Source organism: Physella acuta, unplaced genomic scaffold, assembly GCF_028476545.2.
Source record: "Physella acuta isolate Inbredline_101_S28 unplaced genomic scaffold, ASM2847654v3 ptg000017l, whole genome shotgun sequence".
Taxonomy (NCBI): Eukaryota; Metazoa; Mollusca; class Gastropoda; family Physidae; genus Physella; species Physella acuta.
Window position 1 is genome coordinate 2854080 of NW_026731537.1, and position 13656 is coordinate 2867735.

Here is a 13656-nt window from a genome sequence, read left to right on the forward strand (position 1 = left end):
TATTTTTTTATATAAAAAAGTAATACTTTTTATTATAAGCTTCCATTTAGCGGACAGTTATTGTGGGTTTGTGAACTGTGGGTCATGGATGGTTCACATGCCTGACAACAAAAGCGGGCTAAGAAGAAGCTGATAATTGTCTTTTAGCTATCATGAACTGATAGTTTATAGCACATATTTTTAGTCTTGTACGTATTGCTAAGAACAGAATACAAAAAAAAACAACTAAAAGATCAACTAAATACTTTATTTTAAAAATTTATGTTAGTAAAAAGTAGAAAATATAATAAAAAAGAAAAACCTTTACAATAATAAACTTTTAAATGCACTGAAAATTATAAAAAATAAAATAAATTTGCTTTCTTTTATCAAATGCAAACCAAAATAATTAATTTGTAAATAAATGTATAACAAAACTATGTACTGGCATGAAATAAATAATTTAACAGATTAATACTTAAAGTAAAAATTCTGAAAGTCAGATTATTTTAAATGCTTTAATAAACTGGCGATAACTGGCAAAAATGCTTCAACAACCAGAACAATGATATATATCATAATTTTTTTTACCCGAGATTGATCAATAAAAATGAAACCTTTCAACATGAAATAACATGAACATATTTGATCACTTAAAAGATCATATGGATGAATAATGTTGCTGGCTCTGGGTAAGGTCCTAGTTAACAATTTATTAAAAATAGAACTAGATCTATCTGGCTATTGATCACATGGTCTTTTTGAACACACCCACCCTAGTGTTAATATCACCAATGTTTGATATTTCAATCAAGATTTAAACAGAATTTTGTATATTTTGATTACCTGAAATTACCAATTAGGATATAAACATGACTCTTTTGAAGTGATTATATACATATATTACATGACTAATTGTAGAAATTAAAGTCTATTTACAGAGAATTTCTTAACAGCAATTCAATTATTAAAAATTACATGAACACTTAATAAATAAGATTTCATCACAAATTTCTAATGCTGGAAATAAAGTTGTAAAGTTTGTCAGTAGTATTCCTGGTAGTTCAATATGACAAGTAATATTTAATTGAAGGTAGATTTATTGATAAAATAAAGAATGACATTTTAAAATAATTTCTCCACCATAAAAAATAATTAGGCGAATGCCTTAACTGAAAGGACAAGTTATTTGTTAATGTTGAAATTGATGGCAGAATTAGCCAATCTACAACTCAAATCCAATATGTCCCCTGTGTCAACGCTCCATTTCCTGTTGGCCATCACTGCTGCCTGTTGCCAGTGCAGATGGCTGTCAAGGGTGTTAACTCTCACTGTGGGTGAGATATGAAGCTCAAACCAATAGACAAGGGCAGTCACACAGCCAGGGTTGACAACAGAGACCTAAAGGGGTTAAAAAAGTTTTAAGACTTTAAAAAAGGGATATTTTACTAGAAGCAATTTTTAACAGAAATAAATATTTCTACAACTAATGTTGAAAATAACCAAAGTAAATATATAACATTTAAAAATCTACCTTTATTTGTTTGTGTTGTTCCATTTCTGTTTCATCATCAGTTACAGAGCTTGATGTTTTACTAGGGCTGTCTGTCAGGTTAACTTTTCTTCGTTTTATACCATCTGCTAAAACATTTTCATTTTCTAGAGAGTTCCCCTCCACTGCAAATTCTGAAGATATCCTCTTGGCATGAGTTTTATCTTGGGTTACAAGTTTGTCAGACACAAAATTTGAGTTGGCATCGTGTCCACTTGTGTCAGGTAGTTCTGAGAGAGGTGTAAAGTTCTGATCCAAAACATGCTCATGTTCAGAGGACAGCCCAACAGACTTGCAATGTGTACCTGTTCAGAATAAAAGAATACACTAGTAGTTTAAGACCTGCTTGTTTTCATTTCAAATTAGTCTTGAATAACTATACACAAATATTTATAAATTTCAATGGGGTTTGAGTTAACTTTTCCAACCTTCCAGAAAAAATAAAATTGTCCTACAATATTTGTTTCTATAGTGTATTAACATGTCTATTAGTCTCGTGTTAAAGTTTTTCTAATAACTTATTAAACCTACCAATAGTTAAAAAAAATCAAATTGAACTATGTGAAACTACAGATCTTAATAATCACAATTTAAAAGGATACAAGATTTGTAAACATAGAAAATTTCAGTTAAAGTTCTTGCCTTGTTTGGCCAGTGGCCCATCTAGCTCTGTCTTGCTGGTCACACTACATCCTGCCTGATTGTCTTCAGGAATAGCTTTAGTTTCATTCAATCCATCCATCATTCTAGTGAGATTCAAAGTAAACATCTTGAAAGGTTTGGATAGTTTTGTGTGTGTTAGAGTGCTCAGAGTGATGCCTTGGTAGTTACTTGACTGAAAACACACAGAGTATAAAGGTAAGGATTACCAGTGACACAGATAATACCAACATAAAAAATAATTAACTTGTTAAACAAAATACAAAAATAAATTCCCGATGTCGATTGAAACAAAAATGGTAAAATTAATTTATAAACATTTTTTTTAAAAGCTTTTTTTTTAGAGCATCATGCATGCCCTTTCCTCCCCAGTTTTGGTGATTGCCAATTCTAACCAGAATTCAACATCTAAAAATTTCATTCATGCTCTATGCATACTATTTTTTTTTAATTGTGGAGATAGACATTTGTCTAGAGCTAATACTTAATACAGTTAAAGAAGAAAGTTATCAATGTAACTTAGGATAAATGTGGATGCAGAACAAAGTTTAAAATAAAGCCAAAATCTTACTGAGAATTTGTTAAAAAAACTAGCAATGTTGTAGCCAAGTGTGTTGTCATCATTTTGAATACGACTGAGGCGAAGTAAATCTTCCGATTCCACCAACACACCAAAGACTTCTACACAGTATGGTAGAACTGTCTTTTTCACGTAGTTAGACATACAATACCTATTAATAGAAACAATCAATAAAGTTGAAAACAAAAAGTTTTAAAATATTGATAATGTCAATGGATTACAATTTTATTTACCATAAACAGTTTTGGAATATTTTAAAAAAAATGATGACATGGCAAAAAAGTTAACTGCAATGGTACACCTTTTTTTTTACTGGGCAGAGAAGCTTGGATAAGTATACAAAAAATGTATGATAAATTATATTTACTTGGCAACTTTGAGTTGGTCAGACAAATTTTCCACCATCCGTCCTTGAAAGTCTACAACATCACACAAGAAAACAACAGTTTTCTCTGCTTCAGGTGACACTTTGGAAGATTTTTCTCCTGTGGGACATTCTTGACCTGTGCCTGATGCTTGGCCTGCTTGACCCCCATCTGGTTCCTCCCCAGGGCGGTGCTGAGATGAAAGTTCTGAGTCATCCTGCCCTGGGATGTCTAGCATCTCAATGAAGCCATCAAGATCTTCCACTAAAGTAAAGCTATGGTCTTGAAGGCAACACTCTGTGATGAGTGTTTTCAGCAGTGATAAATGAATGGGGTTGTGGGAAATAGCTGTGCAGTGATCATAGCCTAGTTTTGAGGCCTGGGGATGTTAAATAACCAACATGTTAAAAGTATGAGCATACTTGTTCTTATAAGATTTTTCAGATGCTTTGTGTATTAATAAAAACAGCTTTAAAAGTCAATACTTACTGCTAAAACCATGGGAGAGAATCCATGATTAAGATGAACAAAATCTAAGGTAATTGTCCTTGGTTTGGAGATAATCTTCCTTAGACAGTTGTATATTAGATTGTGCAAGTTGTTGTTGTTGAGGTTAATAACTTCCCAGTCACTCAAGCAGTATACTTGTTGGCTACACCAATCCAAAGGGTTGCTAAACAGCTGACAACATTCAATAGAGTTCTTTCATATGACGTCACGTCCGTTCGTGATACCTACGCCCGCCGCCACAGTGGTGTACACAAGACGTAAACACAATCAGCTGTTCGCCAGCGCTGGACGTGTTCACCAGCGCTGGACGTGTTCACCGTATGTAAAGAACCGCACCCGCGGAAAAGGAAAAATACGTTAAAAAACTTGAACTCTTAGGAATTGAAGATCCTTATACTGTTATTGACAGTTTCGTATAAATAAATATGTGGACAAAATTTCTAAATAAAAATACTGTTAGTAATACTGTTTGCGTTTAGAGTTAAAGTAGCCGAATCTGATCAAATGCAGTTCTCGATACTTTGTTTCATGTAAGGACAGTAAAATAATAAACTTCATTTTAATTATAAAAGATAACTATTAATAAAACAAATATGCTCGACCTTCACAAATACTAATAGTAAAAGACAAAGTCAAAAGTAATAGGCTAATAAGAATAATAAGATCTAACAGTAGGCCTAATACCTGGCTCCGCTGGGTAGACATAGAATCTAGAATCTACTTCTTTACTTAAATTTAATTACTTTAGATCTACATTCGATTCAAAATACACCCATAATAAATCAAAAGTAGTCATAATAGGCCTAATAAAGCATTTAATTGTCTCTAAGATCTAAAATCTCGCTCTATTATCTAATCATTTTTTTAGCAAACGAAATTTTCTGAAATTGAAATAGATTAGGCCTATATGACTAGACTTAGATCTAGAATCTGCTACTTAAATTAAATTGTAAAAACTTTATACAAGCATGTAGTTGATATTATTGTAGTAGAAGGCTTTAATAAATTACTAAGGCCTACCTACTTTGTTGTCTTTTTACAGTAATATGTATCTAATACTGGACTGAGTTTAATTAAATTCAAATTCATATCTAGTAATTGGTCTACTAAGTTTTTGTAGCCTAGTAGTACAATCTAGATCATACCAGCCAACAACAAATAACCACATTATTATTATTTGGTTAATGATTAGGCTAAATTTTTTTTTTAAATCCACTGTTTATAAAAGAAACAAATCAAGCTAGAAACATTATAAGTGAGATGGTTTAGAATAATAACAATGGACCCAGTCTACAATTGATACAATTGCAGGTCTACATAGGGCCTACAGTCTAGTAGTTTACAGTAGGCACCTAGTGTGTAGCTAGTATACTAGTGTGTAGCTGTCCAGAGTTAAGATTCTTAATGCCTTAATGCTTTCCCCTGATAAGCCGTGTGTGCTATAAATGACATAACATGACACCGAGGTGAGAAGTGTTGAGGGGAGAGCAGTGGGACTTTCCCCTTTGTTCTCCCTGCTGGGCCCTGAGGGTCAAAATTATATAAGAAATACTATCTCTGTGGGGCTGGGTATCACGGAGGTGAGACATTTTCAGGGGAGGGCAGGGCAGACTCCTCTTTGGTTTTATTGTGGGCTAGATACAGGTGGGGGCAGCCATTATGAGAGTTGAACGTCAGTATTAATGTGTCTGATTACTTCCCTGCTGGATTATAAGGGTCTTAAATTGTATAACATGCTATCCAGATTGGTTATTACCCATGGATTATATTAGCCGTTGTAGTGTGGGTTTTGTAGGAGTTAAGTAGTCTCACGTTTGCTACAGTAGATAACCTCTTACTGCATTTGATCAGCTTCGTCTACTTAAACTCTAAACGCAAACGGTATTACTAACAGTATTTTTATTTAGAAATTTCGGCCACATATTTATATTATCCACGAAACTGTCAATAACTGTATAAGGATCTTCAATTCCTAAGAGTTCAAGTTTTTTAACATATTTTTCCGCGGGCGCAATTCTTTACATACGGTGAACACGTCCAGCGCTGGTGAACACGTCCAGCGCTGGCGAACAGCTGATTGTGTTTACGTCTGATGTACACCACTGTGGCGGCGGGCGTAGGTATCACGTGATTTAGGTCACGTGTTTGCAAGGACTCTATATGATTGGGTTATTGTTGAGCTAAACATTAAACAATGTATTATAATTATTGAGTCATCTTACTTGTCCACAAGTGTAGTTATCTACTAATGGCTGATCAAAGACAAATTACCTTTGGGACATCACTAAGACTAGGTGGCTGACTTTCTTTGCTGGTCAGTTGTATTACATCACTAACAGTCATGCAAAGCTTCCCTCCCTTCACACACTGAACAACATTAATATTGTCTCCCTTGTAGACATTTAGATTCAACCTCGAACCTTCTGAGATAAAAATTATCAATTTGTCATAACATGAGAGTCAGATTTTGTAAATTTATGATACAAGATTTTCATATTTTTCTATTGAACATGATAAACAGTTTCAAAGTTTTACCTCTAGATTCAAGTTTTTCTATAGCTTTGGGAGTGTGAACAGAGAAGATAGCCTGCTCCCAGCAGCCATTACAGTTGGTGTGGGTTGAGATTTGAACATTATCACTCAGGTCTAAGGAAAACCACATGGCTAAAGCATCTAGTCTTCCGTCCTCAACTATATTCACACACAGTTGTTTTGTTATTCCTTGGTTTAATTGATGCAGATCCTAAAGTTAGGTCAAAGATATTCTTATCGAAATACCAAAAAAATATTCATAAAACCTCTTTAAAATTAATTGTTATCTATTACATAATTATAATTTTAAAATAACTTTTAACAAAGATATATTTTTTTACTTGAGGATTGTTGAAATCTACATCCATAAATTGTATACAGGGAGATAAACTTTTGTATCCTCCAGGCAAATGTTTGAGATCATGTGTCGTGTAGGGGTCTGAATCACACATTCCGATAGTACTGCAGATGATGATATCACTAAGGTTGAGGTCACAAAATTGTCCTGCAAATCTAAAATAAAAATATTAAATACATCAGTTTGAAACAACACAAATCATCAAAACATCTTTAAAAAATCTTTTCATTTATTAATTAAGGATATAGTTATATTATCATTTAAGATAAAAATGACAATCAATAAACAATATGTTTATATATTTAGATATTATTACCTATTTTCATTACAAATATAATCAGATTCAATGGCTTGCAAATACAATGTAGCTTTTCTTGGGATTACCATTCCTTTCTGCAATGTTAACAGAATTATTTTAAAACACATCAAAGAAATATAAAACAGACATTAACTTCTCAAACTGCACTAAAAATGTCAACCACAGCCTCTATGTAATGTAACCTCTGTACAATGTGATTTACAATAACAAGTTATATAAATAAAACTTACTTCCTGCTCATTCTTTAATAAATTGGACCATGCATGACAAAGAGTAGGTAAGATGCCTTCACCAAAAAGACCTGCATCGAAAGTTTCTGTAACTAGGATATCTGCTCTAAATAATTTAAAAACATAGTTAAGACGTCTTAACACAGTATGTTGCTGTTTATAAACAAGTCTTTAAAACAGTTATAGGTTTTCACAATAACAACTTACTTAAGTGGCATATGGACTGGGATCCGCATTTCAGTAGACATTTTATTAATAACCTTCACTTTGTGGATACAATCTTCAACTAGATTTGCTCTAAACACTTCATTGGCTACATTACACATAATAGATGATTTTTCAATGGCAAATACATGACTGCAGTTACTTTCTTGACTAGCAATTAGACTGAGAAAAAAGAATTAAATCATCATAATGCACATTAAATATAGCTACTGAACTCTAAGAAAAGGCCTCTAAACATTAACAAAAAAGTTTGAAAATAAATACTTTACATATTCAAGAATGATCTCCAACAGAAGTTTTCATTACAATACTTTTTAAAATAGCCTATATACTGCATATACCTTAATAACCCTGTTCCACACCCAACATCACAGACTGCTATCTTCTGATTAAATTTTCTAATTTCATTACACAGAGCTTTTTGATAGGCTTGGTTCCTTGACTTGTCATTCAGCATTATAAAGTGCCATCTCTCAACAAGATGACAGCACATATTTTCATAGGTTTCTTGGGCTAAAATTGAAGACGGTTCTGAATGAAGTGCCCTAGTTGCCAAAAGTAGACTTTTTTCAAAAATTTTCAAACTGAAATGGAAAATAAGTAAAGAGTAACATTTTGTGTTTTGCGATTTACCAACACTACACCCTAATAAATAAATTATGTTCACTACCTGAAAAATAATGATGCAGCACTGCATAATAACTGCGTTGTGACAGCTGATAGTCTTTCATAACTATTCAAAATACTCTCTATGGCTTGCTTTATACTTTGCTTAGTTATTGTTAAATTCACATTCTTTGTCTCATCCTTCGCAACATACAGAGCACACTGATTTATTGCCAGACAAACATTGTTCAAAATATCTAATTCTAATGGAATGCTATTTGAACACATTCTACTTCTATGTCTTGGCGTGTTCATCTCTCTTTTGTCAGTGTGCTGTTTTAAACCAAGCGAAAAAAGCTTCAATGAACTGACTGGATCTTCATTATAAAATGCCTGTTCTGCTGATTTGCATACAGTTTCAACGTCTATATACTCTCCAGAGTTAGTTAGATCAATTATGGATTTGCAAATATACGTCCATGATGATGGTTGCATTTCATTCTCGCCTGAGGAGCTACTCGTTTCTTCAGAGCATGAATCTGTATCAGTTTCGGTGTCTTCCATAGTGCTGATAGTCAAATAATAATCAAGAGTAGGGGGCTGCCATTTTTTTAGTAATAATATTTATAAAGATTTAGGACCAAAAATGTCATAAAGATACAATTCAAATAAAATAAAGCAACAGTTGCTAGACATTTTAGCTATGTTGCAGGTATAATATAAAATACATTATTTGATTATTCATATCTTAAAATTTACTAGATCTAGAAAAATTTCTTTATAGCTATAAATTTACTAAAATCGGATATCAATTTAAAATTTTGCGAAACTATTCATTATTATTTTAAATTTATCGAAACAGGATGTAAATACTTCTTGATTTCGCTGTAATAAAGAACTCTACAATAACAAATACTAGACTAAATACAACCATTCTGTAAAAAAAAAATCAAAATTCAATAGGCCGCCTAGTTAAATCATAAATCTAGAGGCCTAATCTAGGCCCTAGGCATATAGATCTACTACTTTAGATTAATTTGAGACTGAGATTCTAGAGACTTTTACTAGATTCTTCTTAGTTTATTACCTTTTAGTTTTTAGTCTAAAGTTGGAAAAAAAAATACTCCACTGTTGTTTCAATGTTTGGTTAGGACCTAAAAATTTTTAAAATATTAAAATTTAAATTAATTTTAATAAATGAGCAGATCAGTGAGTTGAGTGTTGTCATTGTTTTTAGATGTAAATGTAGACAGTTGTAGAGAGTAGTAGATCTAGTGCTATTCCGACAACACAGTCATCACGACGTCACAACCCAGCCATAGTCCATACTGACTACTTCTGAGTCATTCTGACCATATGGCTTATGATGCCATATAATTAATGATAGTTCAGTTAGTACGTTTCTACTTCAGTACTGATTCCTGAGTAAATGAGTAGTGTCAGACATTCCTGATAGTGTGACTAGCTAGTAGTACAATCTCTCTGTCAGTTCAAAAGTTGAGTACAGGTACACCAAGTTAGTACAGTCTACTAACTAAACTGCTACTCAGGTAATAATCAAATAATGCAATCTAGATTTATATTTTTCAGTCACTTTAGAGGTAACTAAAAAATCCTAATGTATAAAAGCCCATGTGCACACTTCTCTCTCTCTGTCAGAAATATATTTTTACAGGCTATGATTTCAGTATCTTCAGCGATATATGGAGAACTTGATACAGACTTTTGTTGAAAATAATATGTTAGATGTTTTAAATGTATAAACTAAATTGTATTTAAAGAAGTAAAGTAAAATAAAAATAAAGGCATATTTGAATGTAGAAAAACTATTTTTATTTATGCAACCGCAAAAGTGTTTATAGTTGTGACAAGAACGCAATAAACAATGACATCACATGCAACATGCTTTCACTACTATTTCATTCAAATATGATTTAGATCTATGGATCTACTTATCGGGATGTACGCTATGAAATGTATTCAATTTTCTCGGCCAAAAGTAATACAAATTAATTTAAAAAACAACAGAAATACCATTGAACCATTTAAAGGAATCGTTTAATTTTCGTAATCAGTGTGTTCATTTAATATTTAATACAGTGTTGTGTTGACTAATAATTTATATAATTTGGTTTTCTAATAGGTATTGGTAGCCTATGTTATTTTAAATGTGTCGGATTTTTAGCTTTTTAGTTATTTCTTTGCTTTGTCATTTCTTTGCTTTGTCACTAATATCATTCAACGCATAGTGAAGTACATTGCGTTTTGACCAATAACTATTTTATACAATATTTTTCAAACAAGTTTAACATTAGAAATATATAGATCTATAATTCACATGTAACGGGCACGCTAATATAATATCAGGCCATAACACAACAATCTGAATTTATGTAGAACTACAGATTTAAAATTCTAAATTATTGGTAGCTGTAAGAGTAATAAATGTTAATTACGCTTATTTTAAGAATGTGTCCTATTATGATACTCCACATTCACGTAAGCAATTTTTCTTGTGATCTGTGAACTAGTACATATGTCATGTTACCTGTTAGACTGTTATTTCAGTTTTTCTTACTTACATAATACATGCACCATTTTTTTCAAGCCAAAAAATCTTAAGTCCCGTATGTTCTTTTTAAATAACAGTGTTACAACTACTGATGATAGCTTTGTGTTTCATTTTAAAATTAGCTGTAGTAATTTAATTTACGTGTTATGTACTGTCTTTTCAGGTTACCGTTTAACTAAGTCATCATGTTGTTAAGACTAAAAGAAGTTATACAATGGACACGCATGACTGCATTTGAGCTGTTTCTTCATATATTATCAATACTAGTGTTTTCTGTACTTGTTGCAACAAAGATTGAAGGTCATCTGAATTCATCTTGGCCTATTATTTTCACCCCTCTTTTTATTTGTGATGGCTTGAATGCTTACCTTTGCCTTATTGTGTTTGTCAGACAGTATCGGGAATTTGATTTGAAGCAGGTTGGTATCCATAATTACTTAACTATTAAAGTAAACTAGGTGTAAAAAAATATCTATTAGTGTGTTTTGCTGTTCAGTTTGTAGAAGAATATTTTTATTGCCAAACTTCACTTTTCTCTCAAGGCTAGCTTACGTGTGGCAAGTTCTCTTGCAGTCATTGGTTTAATCTTCACCTTCAAGTTGCTTTTGTGTCAGAAGCTTGTCACTGGGAACTTGAGCTGCTCTGAAGTGTTTGCTCCTCTGTTTGTTCTCTCAAAAATTCTTATGATTAGAGCATGTAGAATGCACTAGACTTTTATATAAATACAGTGTACCAGAAAAAAAAGCAAGACCAATTTTGACTAAAATTGTTGATAACTTCAGAATTTATGTTTTGATTTTTGTTGATAATTATGATGGAAATAGGCCTTTTGTGTGGGTATTTTTTAAAATACCAAAATCTCTCAGTATTTTCATTTAGTAAACATTTGTATATTTTTTCATGACATCATTTTGTTTTTAAGTATGATTATATTTTGTATATATTATTATAAATATAAGAATGTTAATGTAAGTTTAATGCTGTAGTTTTTATTTGACTTTGTCTCAAAATTTTTAGACTTATTTATATTTAATAAATGCAAAGAAGTGGAACGTTATATATCCTGGTTTTATTTTTTGATTATTATCAATTTTTAGCAGCATTAAATTATATACACTGTATATAGTCATATTAGTGGGATATACAATTATTAGTGCTATTTTAAATGTGGAGTCATCTTGGAATTCAGCTTTGTTTTAGAGCTGTTATAGTTTGATAAAAAAGAAATATGGCTTATTATCTATATACTTTAGATTTATGTCACAGAAGTAATTGAGTAGGGATGTGATGTACTTTTGGAGATATGAGCTCTCAATAAAAAAAAAATTACATCTATTAAACCTCAACATTATTGACTTAATTTTGATTCACACATTCTTCAAATAATAATTTCTAATTCTATACATTAAAACAACTAAATTTACCTAAGTGTGTATTTAGAAAATTAATTTGGAGTACCTGAATGCCCAAACAATGCATAAACTTTTAAACTGTCTGCACTATTTAGAAAACTCTTAAAATTTGGACTACTATTATACTCCACATTCATGTTAGTCTTTCCTTGTGATCTGTGAACTGGGATGTATGTCATCATTGGAAATTTGCAAATAGTATCTGGTGTATCGTATATCATCATCTGCAGTAGACATCAGCTAATTGTTACTTTAAAAAACTGGATTAACTATTATTAGAATCATTGGACTTGCTTCAATCTGTCTGGTTATACAAGAGTTGCTCTGTCATGTTCTGACTTGAGCACTTCTGCTTCTAAATCAAGCTTCTACCTAAGAATAAAGATAGTTTAAGTCCATCTTCTTATAATAATCATACTTTAATTTATGAATGTTAAGTAAAGTGTATTTTATTGTAACCTAGCCTATCATTTTCATTGTGTTATTTTTTAAATATCACAATTTTAATTTTAAACCTCTAAAGTGTTAAAGGTTAAAGTTGTCTTGATTTCAGTTATTAACAAAATAGGGTGGTGCTTGTAAATAGGCTGTATCTGTATGTAATTTCCACCACTCCCCCATCCACCACATAGCAGTCAACATTCAAGTTTCACTGGACTCCTCTACACACGTTATGTAAAACTAGAAAAATGTATCCTTCAGATATTTTGTTAGTGATTTTGAGTGGGGCATTTTGAAATTTCGGGAGGGTGTAGAGTAACTTGGGCAGTTATGAAGTTTTAGTGCATCCCATGTTTCTCATAATTTTGTTCAGTTAGTAGTTGTATTACATGTACGTGGTTGAGCCTTCAAATTGAGTGTATGAGCCTCAGATCTACTTTGTAGCATAAATAAGGCTGTATACTAAACTAACATTCAAAGGCTATATAAGAATGAATAATAATAGGCAGTCAAAGATTTATACTTCAATTTTATGAAACAGATATAAAAAAAACTTTATAAGCTTTAAATGCACTGAAAATAACAATAAAACAAAATGGCTTTCTTTAATGAAAGTATTGGTCGCTAAAATATGTAAGAGGTCACTTGAGCAACCAATGCTTTTATTAAAGAAAGCAAGTTTGTTTTATGTTCTTAATTTCAGTTTTTAAAGGCTTATTTTTATAAAGCTTTTTTATATATGTTTCAATTTCTACCTTTTAGTTATTCATTCTTAAAGAAGTCGAAACCATGTACGACTACAAATATTTGCTTTAAAAATTGTTCAGTAGCTTGTCTAAAAGACAACTAACTGCCCCTCTTTAGCCCATGGTTCACTTTCTAACAAGAAACCAACCAACCATGACCAAAGGTTTAACTTCAACTTCTAGCTGATAAAGTTTCACTATGTTATTGAAAAGAAATCCCTGCATTAGAAGTAGGTTAGAATTGAATTACAGGATCTGACACAGACATTGGAAATTGAATATAAAAACTTTAAAACAAAGTTAGGATTTTTTTGCCCTCTTACCAAGTCTGGTCTGGGACTATTCCCCACCCCCATCTCAACCAATTTGTATGTCCACAAGAATTTAAAAAGCTTGGTTTTCTCAAAGCATAATTCATAGGTCTATAGCTATGATTTCAATAGCAATTACCTTATTTTGATTTAGATTCTAAAATTTGTTGTATACATTGTTTGTATAGGCCTACCTACATTAATCATTATCGCTAATAGATCTAGTTTTTTTTATAGTGGGCCTATTTTACTTTATTC

General features: G+C 31.7%; 2 protein-coding genes across 3 annotated transcripts; one reads left to right on the forward strand and one right to left on the reverse strand.

The window, feature by feature from the left end:
- Window positions 1-33: 33 nt before the first annotated feature.
- Window positions 34-8511, reverse strand: LOC131938183 (protein arginine N-methyltransferase 9). Of its 2 annotated transcripts, none has more exons than XM_059296098.1 (14): window positions 7981-8511; window positions 7652-7894; window positions 7293-7472; window positions 7086-7191; window positions 6853-6929; window positions 6520-6691; window positions 6182-6389; window positions 5918-6069; window positions 3626-3817; window positions 3139-3515; window positions 2763-2922; window positions 2174-2366; window positions 1514-1836; window positions 34-1380 (listed from the first exon to the last, which is right to left on the reverse strand). In XM_059296098.1, exons 1-14 carry the CDS (start codon window positions 8478-8480, stop codon window positions 1165-1167), a joined length of 3099 nt encoding a protein of 1032 aa, XP_059152081.1. In that variant the 5' UTR covers window positions 8481-8511; the 3' UTR covers window positions 34-1164. The 2 variants fall into 2 exon arrangements, with proteins under 2 accessions (XP_059152081.1, XP_059152089.1); XM_059296106.1 differs by having other exon boundaries at window positions 7652-7823; window positions 7981-8176.
- A 326-nt stretch (window positions 8512-8837) lies between these two features.
- Window positions 8838-11790, forward strand: LOC131936893 (transmembrane protein 203). The gene is made up of 3 exons (XM_059293997.1): window positions 8838-9466; window positions 10652-10907; window positions 11031-11790. Exons 2-3 carry the CDS (start codon window positions 10674-10676, stop codon window positions 11196-11198), a joined length of 402 nt encoding a protein of 133 aa, XP_059149980.1. The 5' UTR covers window positions 8838-9466; window positions 10652-10673; the 3' UTR covers window positions 11199-11790.
- Window positions 11791-13656: the final 1866 nt, after the last annotated feature.

Bases quoted from the DNA above. Each gene is read 5' to 3' on its own strand.
- LOC131936893 (XM_059293997.1), top strand. From the start codon at position 10,674: ATGTTGTTAAGACTAAAAGAAGTTATACAATGGACACGCATGACTGCA. The intron at 10,908-11,030 runs GTTGGTATCCAT...TTTTCTCTCAAG, and splicing joins GGGAATTTGATTTGAAGCAG to GCTAGCTTACGTGTGGCAAG.
- LOC131938183 (XM_059296098.1), bottom strand. From the start codon at position 8,480: ATGGAAGACACCGAAACTGATACAGATTCATGCTCTGAAGAAACGAGT. The intron at 6,930-7,085 runs GTAAGTTTTATT...TTAACATTGCAG, and splicing joins TATTAAAGAATGAGCAGGAA to AAAGGAATGGTAATCCCAAG. The intron at 2,923-3,138 runs GTAAATATAATT...TTCTATTAATAG, and splicing joins GACCAACTCAAAGTTGCCAA to GTATTGTATGTCTAACTACG.